The sequence below is a fragment of the Pteropus alecto genome, unplaced genomic scaffold (assembly GCF_000325575.1).
Source record: "Pteropus alecto unplaced genomic scaffold, ASM32557v1 scaffold220, whole genome shotgun sequence".
Taxonomy (NCBI): domain Eukaryota; kingdom Metazoa; phylum Chordata; class Mammalia; order Chiroptera; family Pteropodidae; genus Pteropus; species Pteropus alecto.
The window spans coordinates 613,226-632,593 of record NW_006430043.1 but is presented as its reverse complement, the minus strand read 5'-3'; the positions used below and the strand labels follow the sequence as shown (position 1 = coordinate 632,593).

The 19,368-nt window shown below is 49.3% G+C and overlaps 1 protein-coding gene across 4 annotated transcripts in view; it reads right to left on the bottom strand.

The window, feature by feature from the left end:
* Window positions 1–13,635, bottom strand: part of SMUG1 (single-strand-selective monofunctional uracil-DNA glycosylase 1) — a 17,759-nt gene extending 4,124 nt beyond the window's left edge. The window contains exons 1-4 of one of the 4 annotated variants that reach the window (XM_015587770.2): window positions 11,108–13,546; window positions 10,197–10,504; window positions 8,828–9,145; window positions 7,734–8,329 (exon numbers count right to left, since the gene is read on the bottom strand). In XM_015587770.2, coding sequence (XP_015443256.1) covers window positions 8,225–8,329; window positions 8,828–9,145; window positions 10,197–10,504; window positions 11,108–11,192 — 816 coding nt within the window. In that variant the 5' untranslated portion in view covers window positions 11,193–13,546 and the 3' untranslated portion in view covers window positions 7,734–8,224. The other 3 variants (XM_015587775.2, XM_025045014.1, XM_015587765.2) reach the window with 3 other exon arrangements.
* Window positions 13,636–19,368: the final 5,733 nt, after the last annotated feature.

The window sequence follows — 19,368 nt, the reverse complement described above, 5'->3', positions numbered from 1 at the left end:
GTAGGTCCTTGGATGGGGCTGGCATGAGATGGTCAGTCTGGCTGTGAGTGGAGTTTGAGGGAGAATGAAGCCAAGGTCTAGTGACTAGGCTGGGACCATCTAGATTTGGTCCAATGAGGATCTCTCAATAGGGTGGCTGGGAATGAAGAATGATCAAGGCAAGAGACCCCCACATCCCATTCCCAGATCTTTCTTGCTGTGATGTTTTGGCATTTTTTGTTTTGTTTTGTTTGCAGCTCCACACCTTCTAAAAATCGAAATGCCTGGACCCGGTCACTGGATGTGCTTTATTTCCTATCTGCGTTCACTCCTTAAGGGAACTCATTCAGTGTCACTAATGACTCCCAAATTTATATCTCCAGTCTGGACTCCACCACTAAACTCAAGATCTGTGAATCTATCTGCCTCTTACAGGCATCCCGGACCTAATATGTCCAAAACTGACTCCCCCCAAACCCAGCTCCTCCTGTAGTATTCTCTATGTTAATTTATGGCAACTCCACAGTTCTGGTCACTCAGGCCAAATCCTTTAGTCTCATCCTGACTTTCACTCTTTCTCATATACCCTCCATCTGGCCCATCAGCAAATCCCTTGGCTATCACTGCAAAATATATCCAGAATTTGACTACTCATCACCACCTCCACTGTCACCTCCCAGGTCCAGGCTACCATCATCTCTCGGTACTAAAATAGATTCCTAACTGGTCTCCTTGCTTCTGCCCTTGTTTTCTCAACCTAGTCTTAATACAGCAGTTAGAATTTTCTGTAAAAATATAAGGCAGATCATGTCACTCCCCCACTCAAAACTTTCCAATGACTCCCCATCTTACTCAGAGTAAAAGCTAAAGCCTCACTGAGACTTATTAGTTCCTATGAGATCTGGTTCCCATGATCTCTTAGACCCCTCACTTCTCTTCCCTTATTCTCTCTGTTCCAGCCATCTCAGCTTCATTGCTGTTCCTCCAACACACCAGACACACCCACTTCAGGGCCCTTGCCCTTGCTGTTCTCTTTGTCAGGAATGATCTTCCCCAGAATCTGCATGGGCATGTAGCATCTGGTAAACGGCAGGCTCCATATGTTGAGGGGCCTGAGCCGGGATAAGAAAGGGAGGAAGAGGAAGAGGAGACAATGGAGTTTGGTCCCACACAAGAAACAAAATGGCTTGTGTTGCTTTCCCTGCCTTCCTCCTTAGAGAGATTTGCCTCCACTCTGCTTCCTCAGGAAGGACCCCAATCTCCACCCAACCCACGGAAGAGTGTGGAGCTCCGATGGCAACACATCCCTCTAGTACTCTCCCGGACCTGAAAAGGAAGCACCTCAGTCCCCTGGCGCTGGATGTGCTCAGCTCTTAAAGTGTAGTTTTTTTAACGGGTGTCTTCCAATCATGCGCTCATAACACCTTTATTTCCACTATTGTCCATTTGGGCCCGATCCCCTCAAATCCACCGTGCTCCTCCCTCTTTATGACCTATGCCTCCTTTCCTTCCTCTGCCTTTCCTATCAGCACACATTCGGAGGCAGGCTGCGGCATGAAGGCTGATGTGGTGAGGCCACAACGGCCCAGCCGCAGGCCTCTGAGTTGTGGGAAAAGGCAAGTAAACTTGAGGGGAAGGGTTTGGGGGTGGAGGACGCAGAGGCAGAGAGACAAGGAAGCAAAGAGAAACAAGCGGTGACGAGATGGTGATTCAGAAAAACGTGGAGAGACCATCAGCGGTCACAGCCAGGGACAGAAACAGGGAGAGAAGCAAATGCTGACAGATGGCAGGAGCTGGAAACAGGATGCGCAAGAGAGTAGGACGCCCAGAGAGAGAGACAGACAGACAGACGGACAGACAGAGGGAGTCAGAAACAGACGAGAGGAAAGAGATGAACAGCCAGATGGGAAGGGAGGCAGAGGCTACCCAAAGAGACGGAGGGACAGAGACAGAGACGCAGAGGGAGACACACGCGCATGGACAGACCAGAACGCTGCAAAGAAGGCGAAGGAGAAAAAATAGTGGAGGCGGGAGTGGCGGGAAGCGGCAGGCGAGGGGCGGGCGCAGCGGAGCGGGCGGGCGCCGGGAGCCGGCTCGTAAAAGCCGCGCCGAGCGGGGAAATTGCCGCCAGAATCGCTGAGCTCCACAAAACGCCGCCCGCGCGGCCCGCCACCGAGCCCGCTCCAATCTACAGCCTCATCGCCGCGCGGGCTGGTTATGCATTTAAATGTTATTTAATTGGATTGCGGAGGAGCTGGGGGCCAGAGCGGCCCTCGCCCCCGCCCCGCACGCTCCGCACGCTCGGGCTGCTCGCCTCCTCCGCAAATCTGTTTTCCAAGTCACAGATTGCAGCGTACCCCCTCTGAACACACTCCCCCCACCCGGATGGCTCCCCTTCGTGTCTGGGCTCCTCCTTCTGTTCTCCCCTCCCCAACCCAGCCAGAGGACATTCAGAAAGACACAAGTCCCCTGAAGAGGCATGAAAATGCAGAGGCTACACAAAAATACTACAGACACACAGACACAACAGCAGCAAAGATGAGTCGCACTAGATTACACAAGTGTCCATCTGGGAGATTTAAAAAAATGCAAAGACAAAAAAGAGCCCCATGGATCGCAAAAGCACACAAATGCATGTAAGACACTGGAGATCCACACCTAAGAGGGAACACATCACCCTGTCCCTTGGAATGGTTCTTACAGAGTGACACTACCACGCACAGGAACAAGATCGTGCTAACTCAGTCACCTCACAGGGTGATACATAGACCTTCCTCAAAGCCAGGTAAGGAGTGAAACACATGCACTCTCACACTTGGAGTAAAGCCATCACACTCCAATCACTCCACGGTGTGCCTTTCCAAGATCTTCTCTTAGGCCACTGCAGACAACATCATCTGACCAGGTTCTGAGAGGCAACTGCATCAGTCATTACATTTCTTAAAACTGAACAAAAAAACAAAACTGAGCCAAAATTATAACAGGTAGGCTTGAAGGTAGATACCAGGAAGGGCTTCCAAAGAAAAGTTTGAGATTCCAAGAGGAGAAGCTGGGCATTTGTGTGAGGCTGGGCTTCTTCCCTATTAACTGCAATAGGAGAGTGATTTCTGCAGCCTAGACTAGGAGTTAGCACCATCAAGGTAGATGGAAGGACAGAATGACCTGCTGAGGAATGTCCTCTACACACTCCCAACCAGCAGACAGGAAATTGCTGGCCTGAAATGATAAGGGTCAAGCTGCTTCAATTAACGAAAATGGAAATGGCAACCCGGCTTGGCACAGGCCACCATGCAGGACTGTTCTGGGCTCTCAGCCACCCCCTCTGCAAGCTGGGCCTAGAGACTGACATCAGACTGAGATCCTTGAGCCAGATGTAGGGGCAGACAAATGGGCAAGAAGATATGCAAGAAAATCTTACTGCAGTTGTTTCATTTGTTTTGTTTTTAGACAGAATGAGGGTCAAAACAGGGAAGGAGAGAAAAAGGGAAAGTTTCCCCAAATACATTATAATTCAACTTTGATTGGTAAGCTTGGGCTGGGGCCAGGGTGGCATTAAGGCCTCCATAGAAGAAAGCAATTCAGCTTCCCCCAAAGCAATTTATTTCTGCATCACCTGATGGTCATAGCTGGGAAGTTTATCCATGTGTCTAATCTCAATGTCTCATGCTCCAATGGAAATTATTTCCTTCTTTGGGGCATTAGGAAAAAATAGAAAACAGCTGGCCTTCATTCTCCTAAACAAGAACATTTGAAGAGTCAAGACTTAGTCTGGGCTGGGCCACAATCACTATTCCCTCCCTCCATTCCACTTATCTTCCCTGCCCAGCTTATGCCCAGGCTGGGTTTCTGGTCTTCTTTGCTCCAGCACTTGGACACCCCCGCCCCACATAACCTGCTGCAGCTTTCCATCCCAGAGGTTCACAGAACAACAGATCAAAGAAAAAAAGCCCTACTTCCCATCCCTCATAGAGCCACGCCCAACCCTTGCTTCCTGCAAGTTTCTGCCCCCCAGCCCCTCCCTTCATCCTGTTTTCTATCCCATGGCAGTTGGGGAGATCTGACACAGTGGCCCCTTTTTCCAACAGCTACTCCTCGGAGGTAGCAAGATTGAGCAAGTGATGAGAGAACTCTCTCATAGGCACTCACACCTCCTACCTACACTCTGATGGTTAATCACTTCCTCAGTGAGTGTATCCAGAGCACTATTTAGAACTTGTTCACAACTCATTTTCCATTTGATTTATACCATAATTATATGCCTGTATCTCCCAGCATCAGACAGTGAGCAACGTGAGGGCAAAAAACCACCTAATTCACCTCTGTCACTCCCTATAGTGCCTGGCGTGGGAAATGGCACACACAGCGGACATCGATAAATGTTAAATTGAGAAAGAAAAGTGAAGGATCACACAGTAGTCAAACTCAAGACTCAATCTTCCTTTGTCACCCTGTTTCAGTAATGTAAAAAAAGAGTAGGGAGTCTCCTTTTGCCCCAACACATTCCATGCCTCAGAATCTCAGAAACACTCTCACCCCAAGCACAGCTTGGCCTCTATCAAGTGTATGTGTGTGTGCATGTGTGTGTTGGAGTGGGACTTTTAAGCCTCTACCACTTCTCTGAACCAGAATTTGAATCCCCATCACCGGGCAAAAGCAACAGACTCTGAGAACACTCATGTTATCGTATGGCACCATGGGGTAGATCTCCAAAACCAGATTCATGCATTACTTGACCATTTGTCCTGAACACCTACTTTGTGCCAGGTGTGGGGTTACATACTGGAGAAAGGAAAATAAGAAACCCACTCCTTGCCTTCAAGGCACCAGTGCAATCCTGCCTTAATCGTGGCTGTATATCCATAGCACAAAGAGAAAAATAGATACAAGGCTACACTTCATACCTCCCAAATCAAAATCTCTTAAGTGGAGCAGGAACATGTCTTTTTTAAACCGCCACAGGTGAAATGATTCACAGGCAGGGTTGTAAGCCACTGATCTCTAGATCAGTGCTGTCCAAAAGAACTTTCTGCAATGATGGAATGTTCCCTATCTGTGCCATCCAATCAGTAGCCACTAGTCACGTGTGGCTATTGAGCACTTGAAATATGGCTAGTGACTAAGGAATTAAGCTTTTTATTTTACTTATTTTAATTTAAACAGCCACACGTGACTAGTGCCTACTATATCAGACTGCAAAACTCTAGATGATACAAATCACTTCAATTTGGCTTTAAAATACTTTTCACAATATTGTTTTGTAGCAACCGAAGTCTTCATTCCCTTTGGCTCACGAGAAAACAATGAACTTCCCTTCCCTAAGGACACTCTTATTTGTACTGAAGAAACTGCTCTAGAATGAATGGGGGGTAGAGATCAGTCTGGTGGATTAAGTCAACTAGCTAAGCCACCATACGAGCCTCTACTCCCCAGACTGGAGAAAAGGCACTCCTGATTACCCTCGTTTGTTAGAGGTTATACTGGTGAGGGACAGAAAAAACAGTGACATGACTTTAGGTGCCTATCATGAACTGAATTATGTCCCCCCTAAAAAAATTGTATGTTGAAGCCCTAACCCCCAACATGACTGTATTTGGAGATAACGCCTTTAAAGAGGTAAGTAAGGTTAAGTGAGGTCATAAGGGTGGGGCTCTAATCCCATATGACCAGTGTCCTTATGAGATACCAGGTAGGTGCGCACATAGAGCTAATAGGCCATGGGAGGACAGAGAAAGAAGGCGGGCATCTATAAACCAAGGAGAGAAGCCTCAGAAGAAACCAAACCTGCTGACATCTGCATCTTGGGTTTCCAGCCTCCAGAACTGAGAAAATAAATTTCTGTTGTTTAAGCCATCACCTGTGGTATTTTTATTAATTCAGTGCCCTTGGGAAAAGGCAGGCCTGGGACCCTAATCAGCCTCTCCCTAACAAGATACACCCCCAAAACTGAGGGCAATAGCCCCATTAAATGCCAGATCCAGCAGTGACTCTGCCACACCTGTCTTCAAGTCACCATCCTGGTCACTGCTGTTCAAGTGCCTCTATGCACTGTGCAAAACTACCCCCACTATCTCATGATCCTCACCCCAATTCTAGGCTTTCATCCAGATTCTGCTATCCCCCTAGGATGTGTCCCCTAAACATTAACCCTATTCCTGACCCATTGCACCTACACCACGCCTCCTATGTGGCTTGCCCCCTCATCCCCATCTATGGGTTTCCACCTATTATTGGGCGTTTTAAGTGTGTGTTCTATGCATCTCACTTCCCCCATCTTTAAATACTGAAAGAGTAGTCTAGCATGTTCAAGACCCTTCACAAGCTGGCCCCAACTTCCCTCTCCAGCTTTTCTTCTCAACTAGGCCAAGTCAATGTTCATCTACTTGCCACCCCTTGAACGTAACAATGCTTTTCTCTAAACTCTCCAAAACTGTCCCACTCTCTAAGCCCACCTGAAATGCCACCTCCTCCAAAGAGCTTTCCCTGACTGCCTCAGCTAAATACATAAAGGAACAATGTGCAGTTAATCCACACTGGCTAATCCAGTGTTCTGCAACACAGAGTACTGACTAGTTAGCACTGTAGCACTGACAGCAGAGAGGAGAAAAGTCTGCAATGCAATTCTAATGCTAATTACCTGGAGTTAGCTCATACCCCACAGGTTTAAGGGCAAAGTCTTCAAAAAGAATGCCCTCATTTCAGTTGCCAACTGCAAGTTCAGGGGACCCCAGGCCACCTATACTTCTAACTGGTTACAAATTCAGGAGTCCTCATGACCTCTCAGGTTCACTAATTTGCTAGAAAAACTCACTAAAATCAGTAAAGCTCTCCACTTACAATTACAGTTTTATCATAAAGGGTACCAATCAAGACCAGCCAAAAGAAGAGACATAAGGCAAGACCTGGGAGAGTCTGAAACACAGCTTCTGTGTCCTTTCCTCGCAGAAGTACACATCACCCTGCTGACACATCATGTGTTCACCAACCAGGAAGCTCACCAAAGCCTGTGTCCAGAGTTATTAGAATTTCATTACATAGGTATAATTGTCCACATGGTTGAACTCAATCTCCAGCCCCCATCCCCTCCCTGGAGGTCAAGCTGGTTATCACCTGGTTCAAAGCCTCAACCCTCTAATCACATGATTGATCTTTGAGGCACGGTCAGCCCTCACCCTCAGTTAAACTTCAGCATAAACTCAGGTGTGGTCTAAGGGATCCATCGTGAATAACAAAAATTCCTATCACTTGGAAAATTCCAAGGATTTAGAGGCTCCCTCCAAAGAACCAAGGACAAACACCAGTCAAATTCTGTATTATACAATGGAGAAGGGTGGGGGGGGAACTGGACTTATACTAAAAATCTTATTAATTTTGAAAGCTGGAGATGACCTGTTCCAGGAGATAGAGTCCAACCGTGTATTCTTCATTGAGGTGGTCTCAAGACCTGCTCTGCTCTCAAATTGATTCACTTTCCTGACCCTTCCAAAGGGGCACACCAACCCACCATGCAGCAGACATAAGAAATGAGCTGGCTGGAGAGACAAGGCACCCATCATCTGCTCCCCACAGCACCTCCAGTAGCAGACACTTGACAGCTCCTAACAAAGACCTTGCAGATTTGGTAAGGCAACTGGAGATCTGTTTACACCATCCCCTAGCTACTGAAGAGAACACTCTGCAGTGAAGAGGTAAGAGGGGAAAAACTACACAACTACCTCCTAGCTCTGACGTGCAGGAGGGAAAAATGGACCAACACAAAAAGATATAGGAGCTTTTAATGCTTAGACTGAAAAATGATAGGTTGGGCTTTTCATAATGTCATTGATCCATCTCTGGCAGGGCAAGAGTCTGCCCCTCACCCAGGCCTCAGGTGGAGACCCCCACTACCTCCACCCCCACTACCACCCCACTGCTCAGCAAGGTCTTCAAATGGAGGGTCTTCCCTTGTAGTGCAGTGACTCCCCACCCCAGAGGCAAGAAAGAAGAGGTGTAACAAGCACTCATGTGCCAGGCAACACACAAGGCACTTTCAAGTGTTACGTCAATTAATCCTCACACTAAACCCATGAGGTAGGGATCCCCATTTTACAGATGAGGATTCTGAGGCTTGGAGAAGTTAATGAACTTGTCCAAAGTCATAAAGTTCACAAGTGTCAAAGCTGGAATGAAACTCGAGGTCTTCTAATCTTTCCCACTCTGCCACACTGAATTCTTTCTCCAATCCAGCCTGTCTTCCATAAGTTCATTCTTAACATCCATGTCCCATGCTTTGTCCTGGTCTGTGCGACGAAAAGGGTCCGCTGAAGGGCACTGTTCTATCAGAATGTGTGGGTATCCTGGCAGGATCTTTTCTCTAAAACAGAAGTCACTCTCAGTTGAATACAGGCTCCCAAGGAAACAGTGAAGTAAGCAGTTTGCAGGTGCTGACTCTGTGGAATGAGGTACCCTGGGACCAAAGAGGCAATGCTCAAAGGATGGGGAAGAAAGCAGGAATCAGGAGGGCAAGTAGTAGTGTCAAAACTGCCACGGCAGGTTCTAGCAACCAAGGAGGACCTTGTTGCTCCAGTCCAGGAGGCATATAGTCATCTCATTGCCCAAGAACGATTTGCCGGCCTTGAAAGTGTCCTACCCCCAAGGGGGCTCATTTTGTTAACAGCGGCAGCAGTCCCAGCTCATTCAGTCTGTCCTTGGCCAGTGCCTCCCAACCCCTGTTGGCCTGTGGGCTCCGAGGTGAGGGGTGCAGGAGCCCTTCCACCTGGACCTCGGGCATCAGGCCTACCAGAGCCCGCCGCGCCCGCTGCTCCGCCAGCCGCCCCACTCCCACCACCAGCCGCACCCCCAGCATCTGCACCTGCCGGCAGAGAGCCGCATCACAGAGCCCAAGAAGCTGTTCTCGCTGTTTGGCAGGCAGCTCAGCAGGGGTGAGATTGCGCCCACTGGGAGCCAAGAAGAGCAGAGGACACAGATTATGTACAAAACAGTGATGGAAGAAGACATCGGGCTGTCCACAGAGATTCCGGAAAAAGCCCCAGAACCGGGCGCCGCTCACCTCTGACTGTGGGCACTCCAGTCCCAGCACTGGTCGCTTAGGGTGCTCTTGGGGAGGGGTCCGCACTGGGCCACAAATGCCCAACCAGTCTCGGACTACACTCACTTCCCCAAAGGGCACCTGTGGGGAAGGAGAGAGACAAGAGGGCTTCAAACTGGAGACTTGACACCCGGGCTCTGGACCAACTGACCCCTTTCCACCCTCCATGAGGATCTAGTGTGGACAGCCCCCACCCTCCCCCCACCCCACACTCTGCCACCTTCACCCAAAGGCCTGAGACAGATTCCTGAACCTGTGGTTTGATCTTGTCTTCCTCAAATTTTTCATTGTGGACTGCGGTCTATAAGAATCTATTTCTTTGCCTCTACCCGCACTACCGTCTGGGACCACATACAGGGAGTGCATGGGGATATCTGGCCCTACACTGGGCATGATGGGTAGTATTGAGGACAGACTGATGGTCTGAGAAAGACTGCCAGGGTTAGAGAAGGTACAAGGACAGGGCTGACCAGTGCTCTCTGGGTGCCCTCTCAGCCTCAAGCCTCAGGCTGTCATTTCCATCGATCATCATTGATCACCTTTCATCCCACAGTTGGGGTCAATAAAAGCAATTGAGCCTCCTGCCCTGAAGCCCCTACCCTCCCCCACCTGCCAAACACCCCCACCAAGGGGCAGTCACTCATTCTGAAGTCTGAAAGGAAATCAAGCAGGTCCTGGACCCTGGCTCTGTTCTGAACCTCTCTTCAGCTAAGAAACAGGACTCAGGTTGCCTGAATGCACTGCGTTTCTTCCATACCCAACCCTGTCAACCAGTCTCTCCTGAGGTCTCAGCAGTCCTGGTTCTTCTCCTAATCCCAACCACACTCTAGGGAGAGGGGAGATCCGGTAAGGTAAAGATGGGGCTGGCGGAAGGAAGGGCTCTCAGAGGCAATTAGTGGACAGCTCACAGGGGAAACGGAACTACCATTAATGTGCTTGGTTAACTATGGGCAATGAGGCCGGGAGAGTGTCTGAGACCACAGGAGCCAGTGTGTATATTGGGAGGGGAAGGGGGCCCCCACACCCACACATGTCCACAGTTGTGCACATGCTCCTCCTCCATAGCACATGCAGCCAAGCATCTACCTTGGAGCTTCCCACTCCACCCACCAAGGAAAGTCAAGCCGCTTACCCCAGTCTGGGCCATGCCAAAGGGTCCCGGGTTCATGCCCAGGAAGAGCACTTCCTTGGGGCCCTGGCAGTAGCGGGTCACGTAGCTGCGATGTGGCTCCCATGCATATTCCACAGGATTGTAAATAATGCCCACGGGCTCCGAAAACTGCAGTTGGTTCAGCTCAGCATTGAGCCGAAGCTCCTCCTCCAGAAAGCCCTCAGCCAAACTCTGAGGGCAGGGCTGGGGCTCCATCAGGACACTTGCCGGCTCCCAGGACACTTGAGGCCCCAATGGGTAAGCATGGGGCACAGCCACGTAACCGTTCCCTAGAAAAGAGATGAACAGAGGTCCCCTCAGCCGTAGAGTGGGAGGGATCCAGGCTGGCCAGAGCCCCTAATACCATGTCCTGGGCTCAGAAGAGACTGGTTAGTCATCTCATATCCTCCAGGCATAACTGAGCTCATTGTAGTTCTTGGTAATGAAAAGACCCCTTCTCACTCCCTTCAAGTATCTTCCTCTTCATTCATTACCTGGTGAGAATAACCCATAACCACCAACCATCCCGCACTCCAAACCTCTTTTCCATCAGGCACAGGTCTTGAGTCGCTAGTTCCTAGGCTGTGCCAAGTATATGACAGGTTTCCAATAGTATTTACTGGAGGCAAACTTTCAGCACTTTTAATGTCACCTTTAATAAAACAAGCCCAGCTAGGATGGGCTGTGTCCTGGAAACTAATGTGCTGAAGAATGAGATGCAGGTATAAAGCCATAGCCCAGAGACTACAGGGCCAATTACAATAGCTTCCAGGTGGTGAGCAAGTGTTATGTGCCAGATACACCTCACTGATCCTCATAACAACCCCAAGAGGTGGGAATTATTGCCTCCATGCTACAGGTAAGAATACTGAAGCTTAGCAAGATCAACTTACCCAGGGTCACACAGTTAGCAAGACATGAAGCTGGGATTTGAACCCAAACTATGTGATACAAGGCTGTGCTCTTAACCACCCACATGTTTGATCAGCCACCCTGCTAATTCTACACTCCCTGCCCCAGCCCAGCTTCTTGACCACATTCAAGAATCCTTAGTGGTGAGTGGGATGATACCACTCTCAGAATAGACTCTTACGAGCTACATAACCATGGCCAGAGCCTTCAGCTTCCTCATCCAAATACTACGAATAAGAATACCCACTTAATAATACTGATATAAGGGATAGAATGAGATGCTATGTGTAAGGGGGAGGAGGAAGGGAAAAAGAGAAAGAGGGAAGAGGTAAGAAGGCAGAGGGAGCACTCTAGTAAGCTTTGTAACCTACAAAGTCCATTCCTTCCAATCGTCCTTCTCACCACTCCCACGCAAACCCAGTTCCAGCCTAACCATTCCACTCACACTTTCAAAATATCTTTCCTACCCCAACACCTAAAACTTTGCACGTCATTTCTACAAACCCAACCAAATACACAGATTGAGTCAACCAGGAGTGTGACTCCTCAACTCTCCACACATTCAAATCATACTCACCCTTCAAGATGCAGGTCAAACTACCCCTCTGGTAAAGCCCTCCCTCGTCAAGACATGCCAGCATTTGCCATAGCTTCCCAGCCCCACCCAACAGAGTAGGTCTAGCGCAAAGCCTGAGAATCTGTATTTTAAACAAGTTTCTCAGGTGTTTCTAATGGTTGGTGAAGGATAGTGTTACCTTCGTGGCTTCTTCATGAAATCATACCTTGTCCCTTACCCCACACACTTGAAATCAGAGGCCAGTCACTGCTCAAATTCCCTCTACATCTCCAAGGTCTGAGTTCTTATTAGGTAGTCAACACATGCTCAGCTCTGTCCATAACTATTTAAAACTACCTTCTACCAAGGAGCCTTTCCTGATGGACTCCTCTCCACTTTTATACCCAGAGTTCACTGAAGGATCAGCTGCCCACTTGTACTGTTTGCTTCCCACGGCTTGAGGCTCTGGACATATTTCTATCACATATGGACTTCCCAGAGAGCAGGGACCATGATTCTTTCTCCTGCTCGACCCCATGTTCAGGTCAAGAGTTACCTTTTCCCCCACATGGGAACTCAGGGCTGACATAACAACTTGACTCATCAACCTGTTCTCTGACCCTAGCCTAGAGGAAAAGAGAAAAAATTCAGGGGACAAACTTAGGTACTCTTCCCCCAAATTGATCTCTCATAAGTCTTTAACAGATCTCCCCAGGTGGCTACCCACGGCCAAGTGGGCTCTGATACATCAGAGAAGGGAGCTATGGAGAACTCGAATGTCTCAGGAGTCCTTGCTTTGCATCTCCCCAGGTAGCACCAACACTAGTAGATTGGCTGCTCCAGCTCTGGGATCTCTCTCGTCTTAAGTTGGGCCTACCTGTCTTTAGAGACCTACGATAGAGACAGCAAGGCTGGGGGCACACAAAGTGAGAAAGACTTATTTTCCATGTTCCAGGGTTTCAAAGCCTGATTTGCTAGCAAGAGCCACAGGGTGGGTGTCATTTGTCTCGACTTCTAGTGCTGGTTTCAATTCTAAGAATGTTCTCTTAAGCAAGTCATTTAACTCATCTATGAAATGAAAATAAGAAAATCCACCCAATCTACCACCAGCAGTGAACTCACTTTTCTCCCCCAATATTTATGGGTCTCTCACATGATAGGTATTTTGGCAGTCTCTCGGTGGGGAAGAAATCCAAAACGAATAAAATGTAGGCCAGGGTCACAAACTACTGTGAGAGAACAGATAAACGATTCTAATACACTGTGATTCGACTTTAATGTTCCAAAGAACTATGAAAGCCCAAAAGAAGACTGGAAGTCCTTTCTACAGTCACCAAGAGCCAGGGACTTAAGAAACATAGATACTTTATAGATTAGTGTCATATTACATTAAGTGCAGAGGAAACCAAGGGTGAGATCCAGCGATAATTCTAGCCACATAGGCTTTCTGACACTAAATCCAAGAAGTGAAGAAGGAATCGAAGACACTATCCACCCCCTTATTCCTTGGGGGCACTCCAGGAATCCACAGGAACAATCAGCAAATCCTTCAACCAATAACAATAATAAAAATAATAGAGCATGGACTCAAAAACACCATTTCATCCCTCCAGGTTCAAAAACGGCCGACACTAAGGCTCCATAAGAAACCTCCGCGTCCGCCCACGGGATCCGTCAGCCGGAAAACCCCATCCCCGCAGGCCTCCCGGGAGGTTCCGTGGACTTGGCGCTCCCTACGCCCCGTCGAGTCCCAGACAGAGAGAAGGGCCTCCAAACAGAGACACGTCAACTCCACGCCTGCCACCGCCCCTAAGCACTGAGAGCTCCGAGTCTACCCCGACGCCCCAGGTTCCCAGCCTCTCACTTCCTCACCTGGTCCAGCTCCCCATCCACTTTCCGGTTCCTTTCCCCCGCCCACGGACGCGGAGGACAGTGGGAGTTGTAGTCTACTTTGTTTAGGGAAGGAGATTGGTGTAGCCGCGGCCACTACCGCAGGAAATTCTCAAATCTCGGGAAGGCGTGCTAAATTAGCTCTAAGCGATGCTGGGAGTTGTAGTTTATCCTTTAGTTCAGGGCTAAATCAAGAAGACTTGAGAAGTGAGGGCCAGGCTCTGTAAGAACCTCGGAGATCCTGGATTCTAGCCCTAAAAGGCAACACTCTTCCAAAAATTCATCCACAATGCTTTTCACAAAGAGATTGCAAGTCAAGGAGCTTCGACCATCCCCAATCTCTCAACTCACCTGAGAGTATTAACAATAGCTAAAGATCATTTCTAGCCCCCCTTGCATCCACAGGTATAAGAGACCTCCCCTTTGCAGGTATAAGAGACCTCCCCTTTGCAGCCCTTCCGGGATGGCATATAGAGAACATCCACAGAGACATTTCTGGTATCTCCTAATTCTTAATAATGGCTTTGAGACTTTTCCATCTGCCATTACTATCCACGCCCCTGTCTCCATGGCTTTACCATTTGACTTTTCTACCTCTTCTGCCCTGTTATTTGCCAAGCTCTATAATCTCTCATCCCTCCCAATCCTCTCCCTCAGGTACTAGGTCCAGGACACCTTCCCTGACCAATGTCAATCTCATGGCTGCACCTAACAGTCCATTCCCTCCCATCTCCCCAACCCAATACCAATGTCCAAAGCTGTCCCCCTCCTAGTTTTGTTCTTGTCCTCTGTCTCCTATCCCACCCCACCCCTCTGCTACCTGCTTGCCAAGCACTCCCAGTTTATCATCATGGCCAGCCCCTCCACACTTCAAGTCTGCTTCCAGGCAGACAGGAATGAGTGAAATGAGTGACAGATAAGTGGAGATCCTTCAGGACACCTCCTACGCCCCTATTTCAACTTCCCAGAAAAGTTAGATAACTGTTTCTGTCCCTGTAAGCCCATTCACCCCAGGGATCCCACAGATAGGGAGTCCAGACATAGGAAGAAATTGAGTCTTGGGAAACCCACAGTGAGTCCCTTTAGCTGACCCCAGAGGGGCCTGGGGACCTTCTCTGTCTCTAGTCCATGCTATTCCTCCCCACCTGATGAATCCCTCTGGGGGAAGATGGAGATGAGGAGCTCTACATCTCTGTGGAGTGCTTAGAAACAGACACCCAACAACTTTCAACAGATAGAGCCTGAGAGAGGAAACTCGAGCTCTGGTGTCTCTTTCCCAACATGCTTTGTCCATGTCTTAGTCTCCTGGATTTCTAGGAAATCTCCAAGGGACCAGCTGACTGATTTATAGATAGAGCCTTGTAGGGCAGGAGCAGAAGCAGACCCAGGCTGTGGCCTGGACAGAACCTAGAGAGTTAGGTCACTCCCTAAGGGCCAGTCTTGGGATAGGACCTTCTGCCACCTACCAGCCTGATCCAGGGGCCCGAGCCCAGGCTGTAAGGGGTTAACCTGCTGGCTTGTTTTCCTTTGGTTTCTGTGGGCTACCTGGGCTGTGTTGTGCCATGAGCGCCATCTATCGGCCTCTAGAGGTCATAGCTCTGACTCTGGGCTCACTTAGGCTTCTAGGCTGTCTTTCAGCCCTTCCCCTGCCTCCATGCTCCCAAAGTAGGAAAGGGAGTTGTCTAGCTTCTCCAATGCAAAAATAGGTAAGGTGAAGGTCATGCTTCCCTCTTCCCAAATACCAGGTGTCCTCTTGTCAGCTCCCACCACCTCTGGCCTGGAGAACCCCAAAGGTTTTTTATGTTTGACTTTCAATGTAGCCATCCTCCCCAGCTCCACTACACTGGGCAGTTTCCCTCTCTCAGTCAGCCCAATAAACATTAAAAGAACATTGGAGAGGAGAGGGGACCTAGCAGAGGCTTTTAGAGTGTGGGCTCTGGACTCAGACTGCCTGGGTTTGAATCCCAGCTCTGCCACTTACTACTGGTGGCCTTGGGCAAGTTACTTAACTTCTCTGTGCTTCAGTTAACACAGTTATAAAATGGGATAATCATTGTAATCCATGTCTTCTTTTGTGATAATTAAATGAATGAATTACATAAGGTGCTTAGTATTGTGTCTAGCACAGAACTGGCACTCCATAAAGGTTAGTTTTTGTTGTTATGACCATGTGCCAGGGTCTCAGACAGATACTAGTCTGAAGACCCAAGATGCAGGCCATAGAGCCATGTCAGACTCATGGGCACAGAGAACAGAACTGGGCAACTCATTCGTAATAATTTTCACAAAGACAGTTACCCATAAGGGCTAGGGTTGGGGGCTGGAAGTTCAGAACTGCAAGGAAAGTACTTTTCAGGTCTCCAAGATCAGCAGGAGATGGGATGAGGGGGTCAGAGAAATAAAGAACTTGAGGTAAAGATGTAGGAAGGAAGGATGTTAAAAATGAGGCATTAGTAGGCCTGTAGAAGGACCCAAATTTAGGGAAGTGGAGAAAGGTCCCCAAGTGTGGGGTGAGCAAGGGCCACTGCATTCAAAGATATGTCCTCCTTGGTAGAGGCACAGTCTCAAGCTTTGATCAGACTCCTCAAGCTTCCCAAGATATATTGTATCACAGCCCCATTGCAGCTCCGTGGGGACTTAATCCTTAATGTCTTTCCCTTAGCTTGGTGGGGAGGGGACTCACAAATGGAGAAAGCTATCTGCAGATCCCACAGGTCCCACTCCCACCTCCCTCCTAGATCCAGAGAACCAGGGGAGCCAGGCTGTGAATTCATCCATTTGTTTATTAACAGGTTCAGCCACCTTCTCATCTCTGTGTCTTCTGTATCTCTGCCGTCATCTACTCTACTGGGAAATGGATACACAGGATTCTTCTCCAAAGGGTGAGAGTGAGGGGTAGAATGACACTCTCTCAGTTAAGAAAAAAATGCAGAGCCAGTTGAGTCCCTCAACAAGCCTCACCATCCCACCACCCCCACCCCAGCCCCAAGGCAACACAGACTAGCTTTATGGATTGATAGCCACTTAACTGAAGGCAGGTGACAGCTTCCAAGTCTCCCCAACTCAGGTGTTCTCCCTTTCCTGGGGCTTGGACACCTGGATCCCAAGGAGAGGAGCAGGGAAAGGCTGGATGGGCTGATTTGCATCACTTACTTGGGAAGCAATTATTGGAGGAGCTGTCAGCTCAGCACAGCTCTCTCCTTGATAATCGGATTTCACCAGAGCCTGGGGCTTGGGGGGGCTGAGTAATTTGGCTTGATGCAGTGGTGGGAGATGTCGGGCCAGGAGGCCAGCCAATCTGTCTGAGCGGTGTTAGAGTTGTCCAGAGCAATTATCCTGAGGGGACCACACAAACATCAGACAGACAGACAGCCAAGGGGACTGGACTGGTCCCCAAGTCCTACAGCAGGAAGATGGAAGTTACACATTTGGCAGAGTAGGAGGAGTATCTCCCACAAGTTGAGCCCAATTAAGCAATTGAGGAGTCAAGATGAGTCTGGGAGGGGGGCCAAGTAGCCAAGTGGGAAGAGGACCCAAGAACTTCAGCTTCCAGCTGACCCAGCAATAGAGCAGGGACTTGACCAAGGATGAATCTTCCCCGCCCTGCTTCTCCCCTACAGTCCTACTCCCAGACCACACTTGCCCTGCCCCTGTCTCTGGCACTGTCACTTGCCTTCACTTGTGCCTGCAGCCCTCTCGAACCTGTCCCCTCCTTCCCACCCACGCTGCCCCACTCCACCTCCTTTCAAGTTTTGTGGTGGACTGCTGACCCCTCTCCCTGCCTCTATCTTCCATTCCACATCTTTCAGAAGAAGGATGATACAATAGCTAACCTTTCCTGACTTTTCCTTCTACACCAGACAACACCCTAAGTATGGGAAGTGGGTACTCTCGTCTAATTCTCACGCTTACACTGAGGGACCCACTCTTGTACTCCATTTACTGATGACGACACTGCTGTTGACTGAACTTCCTGAAACAGGAACACATCTGATCTTTGCATTCCAAGTTACCAGCGCAGCCCTGGCATACGGTTAGTGCACAGTAAATGTATGATTTACTGTGAATAATTTACCCTATTCTCTACTTCCAGCTGACCTTCAGGTAACATCCACATCCCTGGCTTGGCCTCCTAACCCTCTCACATCCTCAGCCCCCTTACTGTCTCAGCTTATCCTCCCTCATACCTTTCCACACACTCTATGCTACAACACGTTGGAAAACTCCACTTCTTCATCCTCTCCTGCCTTTGCACCGTAGCCCATCTTGTCTACCTTGACTGGAACATCTTCCCTCCCCATCTCTGCCACTGAATACATTCTACCCACTCCCCAAGGCCCACATCAAATGCCAGATGTGGCATTCCCCTCAGAAACATTCCCTGATCCTCCTTTTGCTTGTGCCTCCTTGGTAACTCTTGTCCTCAACTGTTAAGTGTTTCACTAATTGCTAAAATGCCTTATGGCCCCTGCTAGACTGTGTGTTTGGGGAGGTCAGCACTCAAAAGTCAGTCTTCTCTCTCCTGACCACAGACCCACTGCCTTATACCTATTAGGTGCTCAATAAATACCTGCTGACAACATGAATATCTGCTCTCTATTTTTGTTTATCTCTTTCAGAGATTCTTTGATGGTGAGTCGAAAGGAGCACTGACCTTTCAAAGGAACTTGGAGTTGGGATGGTCCTGAGCCTGGGAGGGTGAAGCTAGGGGTCTAGCACTTACCAGTGGCATGACCTCAGGGAGATCATTACCTCTCTAAACCTTTGGCTGACCGTTTTGCTCTCTACCTGGAGGAGAGAAGAACAATGCCTACTTCATAGGACGTGGGATGTATTCTCTTCTTATCTGCTCGGGGTCTGTATCTGAAGCTGTGGGGATCTGTCCGTCTCTCTCCATCTTCTGCCTCACTGCTGAGCCTCTCTAACTCCCATCAATTCAGGCACAGAGCCCAGCGGTCCTACCACCCTGCTCCCTCACTGTCACTCAGGCATGTCGGTTTTCCTGATGCTACCATTCTCCAGTGGCCTCACCCTTTCCCGGGGAGCCCAGAGGACCAGCCCCACCTTAGCTTCCTCACCCCCTTAACAAGTGAGACCTTGAGTTCTCCCTCTGAAAATATTAATAATAAAGAAACAAGGCAGTGGGCATGGAACTGGATGCAAATTGGCCCCAATTCTCAGTCCAAGAAAGAGAATGCCTGAGCTATGGACCCAGAGAAATGCTGTGCTCGTTTGCATGTCATTTGCATTATATTTACATGTGATCAATTTCATGTTCAAATGCACAATTCTCCCTCCCCAGTTTTCTCCCCCAGGGTCCCCTGAGCTGATGCCCCCCATCATTCCCCCCAGCCCCTACCCCTCTTCCTCTAGCCGCAGTCCTAACCCTCCTCATCATCCTGCCAGGGTCCACGGCACCCGCCCTCTCTTCCTTACTGGCAAGGACCCACTTGCCCAACACCCAGAATAGATTCCTAGGGCCTTACCCCTAGTTCAGGAGGGGCATCACTGCCTGCCCCCTCCCACCCTGAGCCGAGCAGGCGCAGCAGACAGCAAGCGCGCCTCTCAGCAAATCCCAGCCCCATTCAGCTTGGTGATTAATGGCGCTGCCCTCCCCATGAACCTGCCTTTAATACTGAGGAAGTTATGAAACCGCTATACATCAGCAGCTCCGGCCCGCTGCCCCCGCCCGCCTCCTCCTCTCCTCCACCCCCCACCCTCCAGCTCCCTCTTCAAAATCTCATTTGGGTTCCTGCTGCCTGGGCCCACCCCTCCTCTGGCTTTTGCTGTGGGGAG